Source organism: Cryptomeria japonica, chromosome 11, assembly GCF_030272615.1.
Source record: "Cryptomeria japonica chromosome 11, Sugi_1.0, whole genome shotgun sequence".
Taxonomy (NCBI): domain Eukaryota; kingdom Viridiplantae; phylum Streptophyta; class Pinopsida; order Cupressales; family Cupressaceae; genus Cryptomeria; species Cryptomeria japonica.
Window position 1 is genome coordinate 666,505,306 of NC_081415.1, and position 23,552 is coordinate 666,528,857.

General features: G+C 39.0%; 1 protein-coding gene across 3 annotated transcripts in view; it reads left to right on the top strand.

The window, feature by feature from the left end:
• LOC131078991 (phosphatidylinositol 4-phosphate 5-kinase 9-like) overlaps window positions 1–23,552 on the top strand; it is a 141,770-nt gene that overhangs the window by 63,640 nt on the left and 54,578 nt on the right. For all 3 annotated transcript variants that reach the window (XM_059213734.1, XM_058016855.2, XM_059213735.1), the window contains one exon: window positions 19,227–19,392. In XM_059213734.1, coding sequence (XP_059069717.1) covers window positions 19,227–19,392 — 166 coding nt within the window. The remainder of the gene's footprint in view (window positions 1–19,226; window positions 19,393–23,552) is intronic.

Consider the following 23,552-nt stretch of genomic DNA (forward strand, 5'->3'; position numbering starts at 1 on the left):
TGGTTTTAAAAAACTCAAGATGACAGCTATCTTAATGTTCTTGAACAACATGAGATTGTTGCTCTGATTTGAAGAAAAGAGAAGAAAACGATTATGTTAATGTTTATAAACAGAAAAATATAGTTATGTGATTGGATGATATTGACTTGGTCGATCAAAGAAAAGTGTGCAAAGCATTCCAATTCCAGAAAATTGTAAGGATATGAATGTACAATGTATCAAAAGCTAGTCCGAAACAGTGCACTGATCAAGCACTCTAGAATTGGAATTGGAATGCTTTGCACACTTTTCTTTACAATTAGAAAGAAGTGTAATTTAAGGGACATGAATGCTTATTCTTTTCACATCAATGCCATTGCAAAGATACCTTGTACAATACCTTGCTTTGCACAATGTATCAAAGGTGTGAAATCTGAAAGCAAAGGTATTGTACAAGATATCTTTGCAATGGCATTGATGTGAAGAGAATAAGCATTCATGTGCCTTAAATTATGCTTCTTTCTAAGCCTCTTTGAGCTTTTAGATGTTGATATTGAGCAACGTGAGATTGTTTCATTCATTAAACTAAATGAGAAGAAAGCCATTATGCTAATGTCTATAAGCAGCAATATAGTTAAATAATTGGATGACATGGACTTAGTACATCAAAGAAGAATACCGAAAACATCACAGGTCCAGAAAATCGTAAGGATATGAAAGTACAATATATCAAAAGCTAGTCAGAAATAATGCACATACTTTATGTTTGTTGTATAAATAATGAAACATTAAACATTAAAATAAGGTATCCAAATCACTGGAAAAGCTGAAAGCAGAGGTACTGTAGAAGATGTCTAAGCAAGCAGTACTCTGGACTAATTTCCATCTAGGCAGGATTCTTTGAATTTTTAATTTTAGTGAAGCTTTTATCTTGACCATTTTGGATTTATTATTCCTTTGCCAATTATTTGAGCTAGTGTTTGAGTATTCATAATGTGTTCCACGTGTCTTGCCTGAAAAAGGCACTGGGACAACATATTGTAGCATCCCCTGATCTACCTCCCTTGGATGAGGAAGGTAAGTTGACTTTGGTCCCTGAGGAGATCATGGAGGTGAGGGAATGTCGGCTGAGGAACTGGGTGATCTGGGAGTATTTGGTCCGCTGGCAGGGTCTTCCTATTGAGGACGCCACATGGGAGGGAGAGGCCATTTTGCAGCACCCAGCATTACAGTTGCTTGTGGACAAGCATCTCCGAGAAGGGAGGACTGTCATGTCCCCTCTTTAGTTTGCCTAGTAGAGACATGTGAGTTAGCCTATTATGGGGTCTCGTAGGCTGGCAATGGTGGATAGAGACTCATGCAGGGTATTCAGTATCCGGAGTTGGCATTTCAGACAGTTTGAGGGCCATTGGGAGCAGTTCCTTGATTTTTGGGAGATTCCCTATTTTTTAGGAGGTTGTGGCAGTTCCCATATTGGAGGTTCCACGGGACCATGTCATGGTTTCAGTTTCAGGGAGTTTGGGTGTGTTTCCTAGTTTCTAGGAGTATCCCTAGATTTTAGGGATGGGACTGCCAGTTAGCTCAGCTTTTCCGGCATCGGTCACAGATAGGTGACAAAGTTATATTCATGATTGTTTGGTCATTTTGGGCTATTTTTGGATATCTGGAGATATTTTAATATATTTAAATATTTCCTAAGTTAGCGTTTAAATAAATTAAAATAAGGCTATGTATTTAGTCATTTCGGAGGAATAAGGGGTTTCTGGCTTCATCCGGGTTGATATGCCTACATTTTATAGCTCATTGGAAAGGTCTTGAACTTTGCTACATGATTCTCACCTTCCAGAGTCTTTTTGGATGCCTGAAGTTATTTATTTGCAATTTAGTGTTATTTGCATATAGTTGACGCCATAATTAGAAAATAACACTCTTTTCATAATGCGCCAACTTTACTCCCTTTTAGGGTTTGGCTTGGAAAGGAAAGGAGATATAAGGAGATGAAGACCAAATTGTTCATTATCTTTTTACACAATCAAACTTATTTTTGCGAATTAGCTCTGAGTTGGCAATTCTTCATCTGGGACGCAAACCCCAAGATCTGGACTGGCTGGGACGTAGCCCTCAACAGTTATTGGCATTCGATTCTTCAGGTAGAGTGCATTGTTGACAGAGATTGAGTACGCCATTCTTCATTGTGGATTCAGGTTGCAGAGTAAGAGTTTCAGCATGGCAGATTGACTCTTTAGCTTGGGCGTGATCCTTGCAGCCTTAGGGCCGCCATTTGCAGCAGGTACATCCCACGTGGAATGTAAGGAATGCATGTATTCATACTTAGAGGTATTCTTGATTCATGATCACTATTCACCCTTTAGTTTGGCATCATTGTTGGATGTAAGTTCCTTGGATCTACATTAAAATTATTATTTGGTTTTACAAATCAGAAATCTGTCTGGTATAGCTTGTAGCAATTCTGAATTTGGCTGTATGTTCTTATTTATTTTCAGTCTCCTTCATGTTTATTGTTCATTATTCATTACTTGTTTGAAAACTATCAAAAAACACAAAAAGAAACAAACCTTCTGTAACTTCTGTCTATTCTCTAAAACCATCGAAGGAATCACAGGAAAATATAGTTTATTAATTTAAAAAACTACAGCAGATCAACAAGGGGATCCATCAGGGATCTTTTAGTGGTATCAGAGCTATTTGCTTGCCAGCCTGTGGGGCTAAGTTTTCTTTTTTATTCCTATGCATCCGGGAAGAAGTGACATATACAGATATTATACCCGTAGAAGAGCTCAGTACGAGCGTGAGAGTGGGAGAGAACAGGAATCTATCATGGCAGATGAACAGGTGGGTGCCGGAGTAAATCAGGCTGAGGAAGACAGACAAGAGAGAGAGCTGATGAGGACTCTCATCACTACCCAGCCCAGGATTGTTCAGACCTTAGACAGAATACAGGTTACCCTGGAGCGGTTGGAAGTGGACAGACACAGAGGCAGATAGAGTAGATCAGTATCTGTGGCCGGAAGCCAGCATAGTCAGGGATCTCACATATCAGCTGGGAGCTCTCATCATTCCCCTAGGCGTGAGAGACATCATACACCAATTAGGGATAGACCATTACTTCCTCGGTTTATAGCAGGTGAGCAGCCAATACAGGTAGAGCCACAAGAGGTGGATTTTCAAGATTCAGTCAGGGCGGCTACAGCTGAGTGGACAGCCCTACCCCCAGAGGTTAGGGATGTTTTTCCTTTTCCTCAATATTGTGCACAACGTAGAGATACCGCCAGGTTCAGAGGAGACCGGGGCTATAGGCCTCAGTAGCAGAACAATGACCTCAGTAGAGCTACTGGGAAGATCACATTGGCTACATATGATGGGACTAGTGGTACGAGTGCACGAGCATGGGTGCACAAGCTGGATATATATCTATCACTGAGACCCATGCCTGAGTGTGACGCTATTCAGTTTGCTGTCTTACATTTAGATGGGGTTGCCTATGACTAGTGGCACCACGGGTTGGTCACCCAGGAGCACGCCATGGTCCACTCCTATGTAGAGTTCATTGAGCGCCTCATTTCTAGGTTTGACTGTAAGGACACAAAGCTCTATTATAGGGAGTTAGCACATTTGAGACAGACTGGGCATGCAAAGGCGTATATTAATGAGTTCCAGCGTATTGCAGTTATGGTACCTGATATGCCCCAAAGGCATAGTGTGATGCTATTCATTGAGGGACTACACGACAGGCTTAAGGGATGGGTACGTGCTTTCAAGCCGACCACTCTTAAGGACGCCATAGATGTGACATTGAGACTGGACACCACTCCTACTTCTTATCAGACAGATAAGAAGCCGTTCAGGGATTCACGGCCTCCTCAGAAGGCCAATACTTCTCAGTTTAGAGATGGATAGACAGCTAGACCTCCCAGGATGGACCAGGAGATAGGAAATGATCTGAGAAGGAGGAAACTATGCTTCTCATGCAAAGAGCCTTGGGAGCCTGGGCACCGTTGTATGGGCAAGGGCAAGGTTCATTTGATTGAGGTAACATCCGAGTTTGGGGATGAGGAGATACCAGACACTGACACTGAGGACAGTACGAAGGAGACTAGGCAGGAGCAGCCTTAGTTGGAGATAGACATCCCTGAGCCATTGGCAGTAGCCAAAGTGACTATGGCCACCCTTTCCAGTTGTAAAGCGGAAAATCGAACCCTAGGTGTTCCCCCAACTCCAAGGAGAGAGAAAGGAGGTCACTAGGATTGACGGTTTTCACTTAGGAGAGACTTTACATTCAAAAGAGGGGTAGAAACTCACAAGATCCAATCCCACACAATGCAAGATTGAATTCTAGATGAGTTTCAAGGGTTGAGACATCAAGGATACCCTCTTTTGTAAAGAATGTAGATAGAAGGATTGAACTAGGGGTACATGTGAAGTAGGAAAGATTTGCTTATAAACGGAGATAGGGACACAGGATGAAGCTACGGACCTGAAATTAGCAGTAAAATGTCTAGACGATGCTGTCCTGCAAATTTGAGCGAAAGTTGACGGGACGATGGCACCCGGAGTGCACACGGTCCTCCGAAAAATCCGCGAAACGAAGGGGGATCTGTTCTTCTCTGCACAAGGATTCCAGATCTTCAATTACAGCCGCGTACCTGCAACCTACACACAGAAAAGAGAGGACGATTGGGGGGTTAGGGATTAGGGGTTTGCCTTTAGGTCAAACCCCGGTTTTGGAATTAACCAAGAAATGAGAATGCTGTAAATGTAAATGTTTGTAATGTAAACAAGTACTGATACCTTGTTGTAAGAATGTTTGTATTCTTACATGCGAAGATGTAATGAATGTTGTATTTTGTATGTTGTAAGGTGAATCTCCTCTTCAATGGTTGAATCCTTGTCTTGAATGCAACACCTAGCCTTGAATGGAGACTTAGAATGCTCAATTGCTTGAAGGAATGTTTGAATACTTGAATGTTTGAATATCACTTCCGCCTCTTGCTACTACCACCCTTTTTTTGGGAGGAGAAATGTAGTTTATATACTTGTCAATTAGGGTTAGGAGACTGATTTTTCCGACCTTAGGCCGACCTAGAAGCATTATTTTCCAAATTGCAAACTTAAAGATCTGATGCCCAACAAGAGACCGGGCCCAAAACAGGGCCAGGGACCAGGGCACTGGGCGCCATGGTCCCACCTCCCGGGACAGCAGGGTGCAAGGAAGGATCAGGCCAAGGTGCAGAAAGATGCAGTTTTTGATGTCGCAAACAGGTTTCGAGGTCTCCATTCAGGTTCAATGTTGCGCCGCCATCGTGAAGACCCAAATGCAGTCGAAATTGCAAGTGTCGCAATTTTAGGACGCTACATTTAGCCCCCACTTTAGCAGGAGTATAAGCGTACGCCCATACTTCCGATAAAGTACAAGGAAACAACATTGAAAGACTTTCACCACGTCAAGGAGGCAAGATACACCTAGCCCCCAGTGGACTAAGGATCTTACGACTTCGATTGTCAGAGTAAAAGGGAAGATCACGAGGGAGAACCATGACTGTCAGTAGTAAGGTTCCCTCACTATGAGTCATGCAAGAAAAATTTCAAAAATTTTCAAGGCAAAGCTAAATTTGCCAAGAAATTTTCAAGTATCTTGAAGAGATATGGACGGAGTATATGCCCCCCTACGTTAAAGTGATCGCACACGCCTCATCGGGGGTGATTGCTTTAAGGTAGTGATACATATAAGAAATGAGAAGGTAAAGGAGCACATTATCACAAAGATTTAGCCCCCAAGTGTGAGATAAACCCAAGGATAATAGACACAAAACACAAAGCACGAGGTGACTTCGCTTTCCTTGGGGTCAGTATGCTGTATGATAGTTCATGTATATCATATGTATGTATGCATAATTGTTCTTCATTCCCCAATCAAGGAAGGTCACCTAGAAGAAGGGAACACATGTGTCTTTTGAGTCAACATGAGAGAGACCAAGAGAGATCTCAATGCTTTGCATCGTCCTCAAGTAGACAACACTAAGAACAACAAATAGAAGAATGAGAATAACACATAGAAGAAGTAACAAAAGAGATCAAGAGAGGAGGAGAGAATCTGCTATGCTAATGAACTAGTCTAGCACGTCATCTACCCCCCGATCTTGCTGATCAATATTTCGGGAAGGTAGGAAACACGCTAGAGGAGGAACATCCAACACAGCAGATGGAGCTATCACAAGATCCAAACAAGGGCTATGTTCATGTTCCAAGCCACGTTGTTCTTGTCTAGGAGCTAGGATAAGTGCTTTAGAAAATTCGTTAGATAAATGGTTATCAACATCAACATATTCATATTCACTATCAGAATGAAGAGGAGTAACATTTTCATCATGACTAACATTTTCATCTATATTATCATCAAGATTTATAAAAATAGGATCTTTAACTCGCACAGGATCAAGACCATCATGCATCTTATGTTTAGGAGATTTTGGCTCAATTTTCGGCTGAGGAGAAAATGGAATAAAACTAGCTGAAGGTGTCTTTGGGGATTGCAAAGTTTGAGAAGCAGCTGCCTGAGCTCTAAGACGACGCTTTCGTCGGCGTTCACGTGCAGAACGATTTCGTCTAGTCTTAGTAGGAAGTTGAGAAGATGGAGGAGGAGGAATGTTCTCATCCTTATCACTTGGGTGTTTGGGTTGTAGTCTCTTAGGTTGGATAATAGGAGAAGAGGAAGGTCTCTTCTCTCTATAAGAGGAAGGAGGAGGAGCTGCTCCATATAAGGGAGGAATACCTGGTTTAGGAAGGAGACCAAGTCCATCATGACGAGGAGGTATAGGTCTACCTTTAGAAATTTTATTAGACATAGACATAGTCACATCCATAGGGATGGGTTGGGAGTCTTCTTGAGGAAAGACATTAGTTTTATCTTTCAAAGGAAGAACTTCCTTCTCAAGAATGATAGGAATATCAAGTTTGGGTGTTCTAGGTTCACTTAGAGATAGGATCATATCTTTTTTCCACTTTTGATAAGATTTGAAAAGATGATCACTTCGCGGTGGAAGAGATTGAAATTGTTTAGGCCAAAAATAATCAATAGGAACGCTAGAAGTTCTTTTAGCTGGTTTAAAGAGACTATGATTGACAGTAACAATTTCACCATTATGGGGAATTCAAACACTTGTGAATAGGAGAAGCAATAGCTTTCATGGAAGATAACCAAGGATAGCCTAGCTTCACACGAAATTGTTCGGATGATGGAATAATAGCGAAGCTCACATCAAGGGATTTGTTATGGACCTCAATAGGTAATGTAATAGAACCAATTGCAGGAGAAGAAAATGCATCAAATAATTTCACAACCACATTTGTTTCGTCATAGATCACTTGATTCAATTGCAAAGTAAAAAGAAATTCTTCAGTAATGATATTAACCATACAAGAAGGATCAATAAGCACTCCACGACAAGGAGTATTCTTGACTTTTGCAACTATATATAAAGGACCATCAGGTACCCTGATAGTTTCACTGGAATCAAATGTGATGGAAGGTTCTTTAGGGATTTTCTGCTGCTCTACAAAGTTAATCACATTCGGAGTCATAGACACAAGACTATCAGGTGAGAAAGAGGAATCATTAGTCTCAATCACATTAGAGGTATGAGAAGGTAATGGATCAGTAAAAATCTTAAGATTTTGGTTAGGAGGGGCTACAGATGTGTTGCCTTTATCATTCACACTTGAAACAGAGATAGTATTATTATCAATCAAATCTTGAATTTTACCCTTTAAAGCAAAACATTTTTCAGTATCATGCCCAGGTTAACGATGAAATTGACAAAAAGATTTGTTATCAAAATAGGGTGAATTAATCTTTGCAGGATCTATTTGCTTTATAGGAGGGAGAGTAAGCACATTTTGTTCCAATAACTTATTCATAATACTATGCAATGATTCATTCAAAGGAGTAAACTTTCTTTCTTTCTTGAAAAACTTAGAAATGGGAGGCACACTTGATGCTGCATTCACATTGTTGTTGATGATGTTTTCATTGAACTTAATGGACTCTCTGTTTGGTTTAAACTTCCCAAATGGTTGTTGACTACTATCACCCTTATCACTCGGAGCCATAGGATTTGCTTGTTCCATTTGACTCATAGTCAGTTGATAATTGTGAAGAGTTGCACACAACTGTTGGAAAGAAGTAAACTCAGAAAACAGAAGTTTTTCTCTAATATCTTTTTGTAAATTAGAGATAAAGATTCTTTGAATATCATTGTCAGGTACTGGAAAAGAAATTTGAGCATACAAATGCTTATATCTACCAATGAAATCAGTCACTTTTTCTTTAACACCTTGTTTACAATGCATTAAATTAGTCAAAGTAACTTTAGGACTTATATTGTTTTGAAATTGTTGAATAAAAGCATTTGCAAGTTGTTGGAAAGAAGTAATAGAATAGGAGGGCAACAAGCAATACCATTGTAGAGCCTTATCTCTTAATGTTCTAGTAAACAGTTTTGCAAGCAACCTTTGGTCATGAGCAAAATCTGTACATATTGTTTGAAAGGTCTTAACATGTGTTAGAGGATCACCTTTACCATTATAAAGCTCCAACTGCGGGATTTCAACATGCTTAGGGGGGATAGCTCGAACATTGTTAAGAGAAAGTGGGCTCGCAACATCGAATGTGGGCACACTAAACTTAGATTGATTCATAGAGGCAATTTGTTGCTGTAAAGAAGAGACAGTTTGTGCAAGATTGTTAATGGTTGCTTCAGTCGAAGAGTTCATATTAGACGTGTTAGATTGTGATGGAGGTATTATGTTATTGAAAGAAGGTATTGATTGAGAGTAAGGTGGCGGGACACTATGATAGTTAGTCATAGGAGATGATTGGAAAGGAGGAACACTACAAGGAGGAATGGAATGGTTAAATGAATTGCCTCCTTGCGCCATGTTCATTTGTGGAGATATAATAGGAACACTTATTGAAGGAATGAATGAAGAAGAAGGATTGCCCCCATGACTGGTGATCATAGGTGGAATGTCTTGTATTGAAGTAGTCATTATGTTTGATGTAAAAGTAGGTATACTAGCAATAGAGGTTGTTAAAGGAATAGAATGATTGACTTGAGTAGGAGGTTGTGTATAACCTAAAGTTTCGACACAACTCTTCATAGGCATCACATTCGAATCCACAATGTGTGCAATACCACGCAAAATTTCAATTCCATTCTTATCACTTTGAACCATACGTTTTAGACCCTCAATTAATGAAAGAGCTTCACTATCGGGGTATTCTTGAGACATCCATTGCTGAAAATCATCAAATTGGTTATCCAATTTCGAAAGTTGTTCTACAGAAACCTCATGGAGAGCTTCTTCATCATTAAGAGGATTAGAGGAATTACCCATGTCCTCGTTAAAAAGGCCATTCAAATTAGGTTCCATCTCCTCGGTAATTAAACCTTGGAAGGACTTAATTCTAAGGCTTCTGTGTAGGGGAAAAAGTGACACTAAGCAAACATGCCCTAATCTCACTTTCAACCACACAGTTGTGGAATACGAAAGAGCCTAGAGGTATCACACAATTGGCTACTTCTTTTTGTGGAAGAGAGAGCCACGGGCTACCTATTAGGATTTCTATTCCTTTGTTGCAATTGAAAGATAAAATGATGCAAGTTCAATCCCTAACCCCAAAGTGCAAGTATGAACTAATAACAAGATTGCAGAATTGAACTTAAACAATGGAAAGCTGTAAACACAAGGACAAGACAAGAATGTAACTGCGTACTTGGTGTTAAAATATGAATGAAAATGTTCGGGACGGGGGCGCGGGCGCCAGTGTCCTGATTCTGCCCCTGAAACTGCTCTTGAAACTGCTGTTTTGCAACCTGAAAAGCTGTCAAAAATGCTGAAAATTGCTGTCTGATGGCAGGACCAGGGCGCCCAGCGCCCCTGTCCTGGCAGGACCAGGGCGCCCCATGCCCCTGTCCTGGTCTTCTGCTCTGAAATTTGGTGTGTAGTTCTGTCTCAATCTGCTTTCGTCGGATCTGCAACTTGCGACGTCGTTCGAATTCCGAAACCTGCACTTATATCTGAAAAGGTGTGGTGGGCGGCTATATAGGGTTTTGCCTTAGTCAAACCCCCGCTTTGGTGATTTCCACCTCCACGAATAGCCAAGTTGTATTGTAAAAGTAGTGTGTGTGCAGACCTTGTGTGTGTGCAAGATCCTAAAATGCAAGTAAGCAAACTAGAGCAACTTAGAAAGTAAACCCTAATTGCTTGTAAATGATAATGTAAATGCTCCAAATCAAGATGCAAAGCGACCTAAAGCATGAATACAAATGATATAATGAGGCTTATGCAAAGACATGAAAACAACATGAAATCATACCCAACCCCAAGGGAGGGGTACAAACCAATCTTTAGTCGGTGATCCCTTATTGCTCTTCAATGTCTTCAAAGCCCTAAATGAATGAATGAAATTGATGAATTCTTGATGGATGGATGTTGAATGTTGTTGAAGTCTTCAAAGATCTGCTCTTTCGCTGCATAGAAGGTCCTTTGAAAACCAAAATTCCGATCTTTTCAAATGAAGAAAGAGAGCTCTTATATATGAAACCCTAGGTCTTAATTTCAACTTTTGGCCGACCTAGAGATTGAATCTCCCGCCAATTTCTTGGGGTTAAGCTTTATTTTATGATTGGATTGCGCTCCTAAAATTTCGGGAAAAATGTCCGGGACCGTGTGCACTCCGGGCGCCATGGTCCCGACAACTTTTCACCAAATTTTCAGAGCCGTCGGATATGATGATTTTAGAGAGAATTCCGAAGTTACAGGTGATTTCGAGATGTTTTGACCCCCGAAATCAAGCCCACAAGTTCAAAATAGGACCTAATTTGGGTTTTTGATTAAATGATGTATTGGAGGAATAAATTGAAAGGGGCACACTTTAATGAAAGAGCCCAACTTTATGATGTGGATGATGATGAAATAGGACCTTAGACCTAATTAGTCTGATTAATTAAGTGCTAAAGGGGAAATGCAATGCAAATGCAAAATGTGCCAAGGCGGGTGCTAAACTAGGCGTGAAATTGTACCACCCTAGCAAGTGCGTACAATTTATGACGCTACAGCTTCGTCTAACGGGAATAGTGTAAGTAGGGCTTATTGTTGTAAAACTCATGCACTAAAGAGAGAAGATTTTGAATTTTAGAGGTAGCAAATTTCAATAAAATTAGCCAATCTCCTAGATTTAAGCTGTTAAATACAATCAAGACAATCTCTCGAAATTTCGGAAAAAATGTCAGGGACCGTGGCGAACGGAGTGCACACGGTCCTTGCAACTTTTTTCGAAATTTTCAGGGATGAAAGTTATGATGATTTTAAAGTTAATCTGAAAAAATTAAGTGATTTTACGATCTGTAGATAGGCCAAATTAAAGTTGCAATCTCAAAATTGAACCCTACCAAGATTGTTGAAGAATGCAAAATTTGAATTTTGAAAAAGAGAGGGAAACTGAAATTTTGAATTTTATGATTTTAGAGGGAATACTAAAAGCAATGCAGGCTCTGAAATTTAAAAGTTGACTCAATTTCACGCAAAATTCAATTTTGAAAGTGGAAATCAAGGTTGTTGCGATTAAACACTTAATTTCAAAAGTCACAAATTGCAAAAATTTGAATAAGCACTGAAACTTCGAATGAATGCCAACACACTTTTCAGATTTAAGACAGTAAGAAATACAATTTTAACACAAATTTCAATTTCAACAATTTTTGAATGATTAAAAGCCTTAATCCAAGCAATCACTAGAACAACTTTGACTTTAATTTTGAAAGTGTTAGAATGGATGAAATCAGCCAAGATTCTGGATTCTAGCAGAAAAATACAGTAAGATCTAGCTCCCGAAATTTCGGAAAAAATGTCGGGGACAATGGCACTCGGGGTGGACACGGTCCTCGCAACTTTTTTCAAAAATTTCAGGGATGAAAGATATTATGATTTTGTTGCGGAATCCAAAGTTACAGCCGATTTGGAGGTGTTTTGATTAGTGAAATCATCGATCAAAGGTTGAATCAAGAGGGTTTTAAAAATTAGGGTTTTGATACTTAACCACTTAATTTTCAGAATTAAAGCACAAATATGAATTGACAATTTGGAGTAGAAGGTTAGATCTGAAACAAGCATTAACAATTAAACATTTCACAAGCTCAATTACTAAAAAGAAAATTTAGGGTTTTTATGCCATTAACCTCTAAAATTTGCAATAGATCAAACATGGAAATGTAATTAAGGAAGCAAATTTTTCAGATCTAACCATGAATAATCAGAATTAGGATGTTTCACGTCGGGTTCACCAAAATGTAAAGCGGAAAATCGAACCCTAGGTGTTCCCCCACTCCAAGGAGAGAGAAAGGAGGTCACTAGGATTGACGGTTTTCACTTAGGAGAGACTTTACATTCAAAAGAGGGGTAGAAACTCACAAGAGCCAATCCCACACAATGCAAGATTGAATTCTAGATGAGTTTCAAGGGTTGAGACATCAAGGATACCCTCTTTTGTAAAGAATGTAGATAGCAGGATTGAACTAGGGGTACATGTGAAGTAGGAAAGATTTGCTTATAAACGGAGATAGGGACACAGGATGAAGCTACGGACCTGAAATTAGCAGTAAAATGTCGAGACGATGCTGTCCTGCAAATTTGAGCAAAAGTTGACGGGACGATGGCACCCGGAGTGCACACGGTCCTCCGAAAAATCCGCGAAACGAAGGGGGATCTGTTCGTCTCTGCACAAGGATTCCAGATCTTCAATTACAGCCGCGTACCTGCAACCTACACACAGAAAAGAGAGGACGATTGGGGGGTTAGGGATTAGGGGTTTGCCTTTAGGTCAAACCCTGGTTTTGGAATTAACCAAGAAATGAGAATGCTGTAAATGTAAATGTTTGTAATGTAAACAAGTACTGATACCTTGTTGTAAGAATGTTTGTATTCTTACATGCGAAGGTGTAATGAATGTTGTATTTTGTATGTTGTAAGGTGAATCTCCTCTTCAATGGTTGAATCCTTGTCTTGAATGCAACACCTAGCCTTGAATAGAGACTTAGAATGCTCAATTGCTTGAAGGAATGTTTGAATACTTGAATGTTTGAATATCACTTCCGCCTTTTGCTACTACCACCCTTTTTCTGGGAGGAGAAATGTAGTTTATATACTTGTCAATTAGGGTTAGGAGACTGATTTTTCCGACCTTAGGCCGACCTAGAAGCATTATTTTCCAAATTGCAAACTTAAAGACCCGATGCCCAACAAGAGACCGGGCCCAAAATAGGGCCAGGGACCAGGGCGCTGGGCGCCATGGTCCCACCTCCCAGGACAGCAGGGTGCAAGGAAGGATCAGGCCAAGGTGCAGAAAGATGCAGTTTTTGATGTCGCAAACAGGTTTCGGGGTCTCCATTCAGGTTCAATGTTGCGCCGCCATCGTGAAGACCCAAATGCAGTCGAAATTGCAAGTGTCGCAATTTTAGGACGCTACACCAGTTATCCTAGATTTCATGCCTTTCTGTTGAAGGGTATAGTACAGGGCCAGCAAGTCATGAGCTTAGTTGATACAGGGGCCATGCACAACTTTATTGATCAGAAATTAGTTGAGAGGCGTGGGTTACAGTCTGAGGTGTTTGAGGGTTTTGGAGTAAAGGTTGTAGATGGTGCAGTTTTGGGCTGTACTCGACGGATTCCATAGCTTAGCATTCAGATGGTGGATTATACCTTGACAGATGACTTCTATGTGCTACCCTTGGAGGACTATGATGTGATTTTGGGCATGGAGTTGTTATAGGGTATTGGGAGATATATTATTGATCACCATCGTATGCAGTTAGAATTCCTGTCCGGAGGGAAGAAGGTCATTTTGAGGGTGGCTTCAGATGGTGGGCCTAAGGAGGTGTCTTCTCGCAGGATGGAGCCTATCCTCAGACATGATGATGTGATTTGGGCTACACATTGTTTTGTGAAGTCCAAGACACCTACACTTCAGGATGGCAAGGCATTTCCTGTTGATATTTAGTCGTTTATGGATCGTCATGGCAGAGTTTTTGGTGACATACCTCCCTGTGTACCCCTGGATAGAGGGTTTGAGCATGGGATAGAGATGGAGGATGGAGCTAAGCCAGTAATTACCACTCCATATCGTCATCCTAGAGCATATAAGGATGAGATTGAGAAGACCATTCATGAGCTGTTGGACATGGGCTTCATTTGCCCTATCTCTAGGCCCTTTGTTTCTTTTGTGGTACTTGTGAAAAAGAAGGATGGGACATTGCGGATGTGTATTGATTATAGGGCATTGAACAAGAAGACAATCAAGAACAGATATCCTATTCCCCACATTGATGAGTTGTTGGATGAGCTTCATGGAGCCATCTACTTCTCCAAGATTGATCTGCGTTCAGGCTACCATCATATTCGTGTATGAGCTGAGGACGTACACAAGACTGCCTTCCGTTGTCATTATGGGCATTATGAGTTCTTGGTGATGCCTTTTGGCCTTACCAATGCATCGGCTACTTTTCAGGCATGCATGAACCATATCTTCAACAAGCAGTTGAGGAAATCGGTTCTGGTATTCTTTGATGATATATTGATTTACAGCCATACATGGGAGGATCATATCAGGCACCTTGAGGAAGTACTTGGCATTTTGGAGAGTCAGTCTCTATTTCCTAAGTTGTTCAAATGTGAATTTGGACTTACAGAGATCTTATATTTGGGGCATGTGATTAGTGCTGATGGAGTGAAGGTGGATGAGGAGAAGATTCAGGCAATTCGAGATTGGCCCTCTCCTAGGAATATCACCGAGTTACGAGGATTCCTTGGCTTATGTGTTTATTACAGGAGGTTCGTGAGAGATTTTTCACAGTTAGCAGCACCTTTGACCGAGCTCACGAAGAATGGGGCTTTTAGATGGACAAAGCAGGCACAAGGGGTCTTTGACAGACTCAAGGGGGTTATGAGCACTTGTCTGGTATTGGCACTCCCTGACTTCTCGCAGCCATTTGTACTTGAGTGTGATGCTTCAGGACTGGGCATAGGGGCGGTTTTGATGCAAAACAAACATCCCATTGTTTACGAGAGTAGGAAGCTGCGAGATAATGAGAGATTGTATTCTACATATGATAAGGAAATGTTGGCTATTATGCATGCATTGGCCAAGTTCAGATAGTATCTTGTTGGCAGCAAATTCGTGGTAAGAACTGACCACAACAGTCTGAAATATTTCCTTGATCAAATAGAGCTTAATGATTGTCAGCAAAAATGGGTAAGCAAGATTCAGGTGTATGATTTTGACATTGAATTCATTAAAGGGAAGAATAATACTGTTGCTGATGCACTTTCTAGAAGACCCTCACTTGCTGGCCTATGCTCATTAAGTGAGATTTCAGCAGATTGGAAGTCTCAACTTTTAGTTGAGTACTCCAAAGATCAACATGCATGTGAGGTCATGGATGGATTGGTACTCGATGACAAGTACAGTGTGGTTGATGATGTCATTTACTACAAAAATAGGGTATATCTTGTTCCTGGTTCTCAGTTGAAGGAACAGATTTTGCGTGCTTACCATGATACTCCTATAGCAGGACACAGGGTATGGTAAGACTTACACGGCAGTTCGTGAGAGATTCTCCTGGAAGGCCTCAAAGATGATGTCCTACCTCATGTTCGAGAATGTATGACTTGTCAGCAGAATAAGTCGGACCATACTTTCCTGCTGGGTTGTTGCAGCCCTTACCTATACCAGAACAAAAGTGGACAGGAATCTCTATGGATTTCATTACAGGTCTTCCTTGGGTTCAGGGGAAGGATTGCATCTATGTCGTCGTGGACAGATTAACTAAGTATGCCCACTTCTTTCCGATTGCAGTTGGCTTCACAACATCTCAGGTAGCCGAGCTATTCTTCAGAGAGGTGTTTAGGCTCGATGGTCTCCCCAAGACCATAGTGAGTGACACAAACAACAGATTCATGAGTTCTTTCTGGCAAGAACTTTTCAGGCTCGCAGGCACGGAGTTGACACCCAGCACTAGTTACCACCCCCAGACAGATGGGCGGACCGAGATAGTTAATAATTGGGTGGAGGGGTATTTGCGCAACTATGTGTCAGGACAACAGAAGGCATGGGTGCGTTGGTTATACTTGGGCGAGTATTGTTATAATACTACTAACCACATGTCTATTGGTATGACTCCTTTCAGAGCCCTCTATGTTTACGATGCACTATCTTTTGTGGATATGACTGTAGGAGACAACAGGGCTCCTTTGGCATAGGATTGGTTACAAGAGAACCAGAATATCATGAGATCTCTTAGGGAGAATTTGTAGCATTCACAGAATCAACAGAAAATCTACGCTGATCGACATAGGATTGAGAGGACATTTGAGGTGGATGACATGGTTTTCCTACGTTTGCAGCCTTACCGGCAAAGCACCCTTAAAAGGGGTGGGGCTGAGAAGCTCAAGCCTCGGTTTTACAGACCATACAGGGTACTCAAGCGTGTTGGGGAAGTTGCCTATGAGATCGAGTTACCACCTGACAGTCAGATTCATAATGTGTTCCATGTGTCCTGCTTGAAAAAGGCACAGGGACAACATATTGTAGCATCCCCTGATCTACCTCCCTTGGATGAGGAAGGTAAGTTTACTTTGGTCCCTGAGGAGATCATGGAGGTGAGGGAACGTCGGCTGAGGAATCGGGTGATCCGAGAGTATTTGGTCCGTTGGCAGGGTCTTCCTATTGAGGACGCCACATGGGAGGGAGAGGCCATTTTGCAGCACCCAACATTATAGTTGCTTGCAGACAAGCATCTCCGAGAAGGGAGGACTGTCATGTCCCCTCTTTAGTTTGCCTAGTAGAGACATGTGAGTTAACCTATTATGGGGTCTCGTAGGTTGGCAGTGGTGGATAGAGACTCATGCAGGGTATTCAGTATTCGGAGTTGGTATTTCAGACAGTTTGAGGGCCATTGGGAGCAGTTCCTTGATTTTTGGGAGATTCCCTATTTTTTAGGAGGTTGTGGCAGTTCCCATATTGGAGGTTCCACGGGACCATGTCATGGTTTCAGTTTCAGGGAGTTTGGGTGTGTTTCCTAGTTTCTAGGAGTATCCCTAGATTTTAGGGATGGGACTGCCAGTTAGCTCAGCTTTTTTGGCATCGGTCACAGATAGGTGACAAAGTTATATTCATGATTGTTTGGTCATTTTGGGCTATTTTTGGATATCTGGAGATATTTTAATATATTTAAATATTTCCTAAGTTAGCGTTTAAATAAATTAAAATAAGGCTATGTATTTAGTCATTTCGAAGTAATAAGGGGTTTCTGGCTTCATCTGGGTTGATATGCCTACGTGTTATAGCTTGTTGGAAAGGTCTTGAACTTTGCTACATGATTCTCACCTTCCGGAGTCTTTTTGGATGCCTAAAGCTATTTATTTGCAATTTAGTGTTATTTTCCTATAGTTGATGCCATAATTAGAAAATAACACTCTTTTCATAATGCGCCAACTTCACTCCCTTTTAGGGTTTGGCTTGGAAAGGAAAGGAGATATAAGGAGATGAAGACCAAATTGTTCATTATCTTTTTACACAATCAAACTTATTTTTGCGAATTAGCTCTGAGTTGGCAATTCTTCATCTGGGATGCAAACCCCAAGATCTGGACTGGCTGGGACATAGCCCTCAGCAGTTATTGGCATTGGATTCTTCAGGCAGAGTGCATTGTTGACAGAGATTGAGTACGCCATTCTTCATTGTGGATTCAGGTTGCAGAGTAAGGGTTTCAGCATGGCAGATTGATTCTTCAGCTTGGGCGTGATCCTTGCAGCCTTAGGGCCGCCATTTGCAGCAGGTACATCCCACGTGGAATGTAAGGAATGCATGTATTCAGCCTTAGAGGTATTCTTGATTCATGATCACTATTCACCCTTCAGTTTTGCATCATTGTTGGCTGTAAGTTCCTTGGATCTGCATTGGAATTATTATTTGGTTTTACAAATCAGAAATCTGTCTGGTACAGCTTGTAGCAATTCTGAATTTGGCTGTATGTTCTTATTTATTTTCAGGCTCCTTCATGTTTACTGTTCATTATTCATTACTTGTTTGAAAACTATCAAAAAACACAAAAAGAAACAAACCTTCTGCAACTTCTGTCTATTCTCTAAAACCATCAAAGGAATCACAGGAAAATATAGTTTATTAAATTTAAAAACTACAGCAGATCAGCAAGGGGATCCATCAGCGATCTTTCAAGGGGAGTATATAAAATGATTAATACAGGCTAATAGATTATTAACTTCAATAGTAAAGTGCAACATTGCCACCTTGGCATCAAGCTCAAGAAGATCAACATTATTTCACTGTACATCTATTCTGGTTCTATATGTGTAGCCATCTTGTGCCAACTTAAGGAAGAAGCAAGAATAAATATATTATATGAATGCCCCTAAATGAGTAAAATAGGCCAATGGAATTCATGAGTCCTGTGAGATTACGTGGGAAAAAAGAACCACTATTTCAGAAGAGAAAGCTGTGTACTTTTTAATCTTATCAGTGGCAGAGATATTATTATCTCTGGTTTTTTCTCTTTTATAGCTGGAACTCATGCTTCTTACTCTTTGAAAGAATTGGTTTAAATGGCAACTTCAATGAGGTCATTTATCAACTGGTGTTAAAATGATGAGATGGTTCTAGCTGGTTTACAAATGTTTTGGTTGGTCTGCACGAGTGTGAAATGCATGAGCACACAATGCTTACCTTACAATTGCCTCTTGACTTTTTCACTTCTTATCAAATTGTTACATTCTGGAATATAAGATCTCTGAAATCTTTTCAAATGTTTATTAGATTATGGAAACATTGAACTTCTAGGATTCTGCAAGTTAAAGCTGATAGTGTCACCTTAATGATTTATGTTTACAATCATCTCTAAATGTTGGAGTGTACTGTAATCTTGGCTCTATATTGTTTTGGAGATAATTTGAATTTCAAGCATACGTGGTATATTACTTCTCAAAAGGCATGATTGAAATTCATTTCTATAATACTTACTAATTGTGCAAAGTATGCTTTTGATCCCTTTTCTCTTCGGGTGGATGGTGTAATGGGAAGAAGGTGCTACTGCAAAGGTGATGCAATGTTCTTTTAGTTGTTAACGAAAAGTTATCAAGTGTTGAATGAATTCTTTCAGGAATTTGAGAGAGATGTTCAAGATTGATGCTGCTGACTATATGATGTCCATCTGTGGAAGTGCTGCCTTAAGAGAGCTCTCTTCGCCAGGAAAGAGTGGAAGTGTGTTTTACCTTTCTCAGGATGATAGGTTCATGATTAAGACTTTACGGAAGTCTGAAGTACAGGTTTTTTATTTTATTCCCATCTGTCACATTAATAGTTAATTGTGCTTAGATTTTTACTATAAACCAAAATAAAGATTGCAATGTAAGTATTTTCATTGCATGACTTTGGTAAATTCTGATTTTGTGAAATGCAATTAGTTTCTAATAGTTTTGTTAGAATCTTTATGGTACCACTTAGATTAAATACACATAAAATAGGTTTGTCAAACTCTGAATTAAAATTTTTCCTTCAAAAGTTATATAGACATATCATCATACACAAGTACATGCTTGACATCTATGTAAATATGCATATATGTGTGATGACATTTGCAATTTTTCTCACTCATGATGATGAACCAAATCTCAAAATTTAGTTTCTGCTCCCCTGGGGCTTATGAAAACGAACCAATCAAGCTAGGAGCCCCCAAAAAACATAGAAGTTGACTTCTGTTTTAACAAAATGAAAACTGGATTCAAAAGTTGTTCCTTGGCAAACATAGGCTGTCTTGAAACTTAAATTGGCTAAGTAGTGCCCAGTTGAATCCTACTTTGCAATCTCAAAATTGATCTTCACCTTAAGTGTATTATTGTTGCAAATAATTGAGAAATGTCTGCCAAGTGCTGCGAATCCCTGCACAACCCCTGCGAAATTGTGGAGTTTCATCATGAAATTACTCAGGCAGAGTTTTGCCTTGGTTTGGCCACCTTCTTGAACATTGGGCAGAAATTTGAAGTGACATTACCACCACAAACTTGTTCTCAAACCATGTTGATTTCCCTTTTCTCTGTTGGTGCACTTTAATGACATCTTTGCCACTTTCTTGTCATGTTTATACACTAGCTCTGCCTCCTTGAAATAGCACCGCAACTTGGATTATTTCCTCTTATTCTTTAGATGGAAATTTGGTATTCCTTTGCCTAGGCTGTAAGAATCCACCCCAATTTATCGCCAAAGTTTTGACACTCTTCCTAATAAACTTTTAATTAAACAGTTGGCATGCAATGTCCCCAGCTTATAATTTGTTTGCACAATTTCAGTTTGGCAGTGGTAGGATGAAAGTTGGACTCAGTTTATATGTTCCCTGATTTGTCTTGGTATTGTAATGCTAAGATATATTTAATAAATATGCATCTAATCTAACTGAGATAACAAGTAGCCTCTGAAACTGGACAACAGACTAAAGAGAAACAGTAAGAGTTAAGTGTTCCAATCTGACCTTTATTTGCCGAATATTAATTCTTTCAAAACATAGTCTTGATTTTCGTAATTTTCCTTCAATGAAGCCAGATAAACACATTACACAGCAGCAGAAGCAAAATTACATAGCAGAAATATCGTTTTGAAATCTGAAGTCAAACTACCTCTGTGAACATGCCACGGATGTGAATGACTGCTTCAAACTTCAAGAGCAATATAGCGCCCAGGTCTTTGCTTATTTCAGACCCTAAGAAGCCTCCTAACAACTCCACGATTTGGTATATCCTCAGGCCTGTTTCCAGCAGGGGTTTCAAAGCCCACGACCTATTGAAAGTTCATTTGTAATGTCCCCTACTAGGCTTAGATATGTTTAAACCATAACCAATCTATTTCAATATACTTATGACTCAAACAAAATATATTAGGAGACATTTCCACCTTAACCGGAATTCAGTCGGTGATACTTCATTGCCCAACTGATTAACTATTATAAATAATTTGTTCATCTATCCTACATTCATAATTCTTAATGCAAGTGTCAAACCAATTTCGATGTTCCAACATGAAAACATTTCCTTTGATAGTAGTAACAAGGATTATACATATAAACATATCCTCCTTATTGTCTTTTATCTTATGGACTCTTTCTGATTTACAATCTAATATAACACACACACACACACACACATACAGAGATATATATATATATATATATATATATATATATATATATATATATATATATATATATATAAAACATTATTGTTATTTCATCATTTACTATATATGTATTACTTATTCTGATTTGAGTATATACACATAAATTAATTAAATAAATAATATAACCAATTACTGATATCTTTGCTAATTATTATTTTTATAAATCATTAATATTACTGCTTTCAAACCTAATTTATTAATATAGTAAGTAGCTGCTAAAGGCAGACAGATCTGACAGTGTCAGATCTGGTCTGCCACTGTTATGAATATTGCGGTTTAATATTATTGTTAAATTCTGCATAAAACATTATCAGTTTTATATATTAAGTATTCGTATTATATACATTCCTATGTATACCACCCAAGACAAGGATGTTACTGCGTGTAATTAATAACGGTACTGATCTCCTCTCCCCGTAATCTTCCCCTAAATAGTTAATCCCGTCCTCATTCCACCACCCTGCTGTGGACAATTTCAGTGAATTCTTATATCTTGCCAGAGAAAAGGTTGCATCATTCCAAACAGATCGCCTCTCCCTATAATATAAACAAATCGCATCCTCTACAAAATGATTTGGGGTTAATGATACATCTTTTCTTTCCTTTGGGGAGTCTTATTAAGATCCCAATATATACGTGATGCTTAAATAGGCCTCTTATTAGTCATTGTCTATTCTATTGTATTTTAATAGTATTGTTATTATTTATTATTGATTGTGTAAATTATATGTGTATTATTTTAAATAAATAAATGGTTTTTACACTTAAGAATATGTAAATTATGTTTATGATTTATAATATATAAATTTGTTTATAATATAATATTAACCTATTTTATTTGAATATTTCAAGATTTTATGAGTAATAAATATTAATTAAATAATAATATTTAATATATAAATAAATCTCAAATAGTCATTCTTTGGTAATTATTATATTAATTAATAATAATTGTTTTATTTAGGATATATATATATATATAACGATCAAGGAGGGGACATGACATCATTACACAGCTCATAGTTTGCACTAGCAACCAAAAGAAAAAATCTTGCAAATGCACTCAATCTGCCCAGCAAAGGAGAAATCACCCTTCTTAATGCTGATGATATTCACATAAATCAGATTTTGCCTTATCAAACCCACACCCAGCAATGATTGAAGCATTCTATCATAAATGGCAATCACAAATCCCTCCTGGAAATCCTTCAAAAACCCTACAACTCATTGTCTTGTTAAAAATATTTCACAAATTTAATCTTCGATTTTTACCTGCAAACTCTTTGAAATAATTCTGTAAAGCATTTCATTGAAGCACCAGCATAGTTCCTCTGTTAAACTATCAGCAAATCAACCTGGAAAGATCTTTCACCACCGAGGAAGATAATCTTCTTGAAGGTTTTTGTCTTCAGGAATTCTTGGAGAAAAAACCCCACAACGTACCAGCAATATTAAATCCAAGCATATGAAAATAAGTTTAAAAAATGCCCTTTTCTTTCCTCCCGTGAAAGTCACATTTAATTTTTAATATTTGTCTTCCAACAGTCAACACCCAACCTTTGGAGAAATAAATGAACCTTCTAAAAATTAAATACTTATGTCTCCAAGTGCCCAAGTAATAAATATAAATTCACTTAAATAATTTAAATATATATTTAAGTGTGATTTTATAATAAACTATTATAACTTAGGCATTTAATTAAATTTTTTCATTTGGCCCATAGAAAAATTGCTAGAGCATCAAATCTTGAAATTGACTATGCTGGACTGAAACCCACAACAAAGAATTATAATTAAGGCCGTTATGGTGACTTTCCAAAAATAGTAATAGGCTATTTAAAAAGTGGATGGATCAGATGTCAACAAACGCTTTTGATAGCGTCATCCTGAACCATGTTGACAACAGAGCTCAATGTTCTAATTGAAAATTGGAAATATCTTGAGCAAAAACCCCTGAAAGAACTATGGAGCTCCGTAAACACTCAGATAGTCTACAAGAATTCATTGAATAGGTAAATGGTCAACAAAGTTGACTAGGCACAAGAAGAGGACATTACAATCCTCCCTTGCTAGAATTGTTTGTTCTCAAGCAATTGTAATTTAGGATGTTGTAAGATCTGCTCACTGTCCTGAGTAGCATCTTCCATTGGCAAATTTTTCCACTTCACTAGATTTCCTTTGATAGCTCTTCTTCGTAGAGTATGCTCTTTGGTATCAATAATAGGCTTTGGAATTAGTATAAGCTTCCCTTCATCGTCCA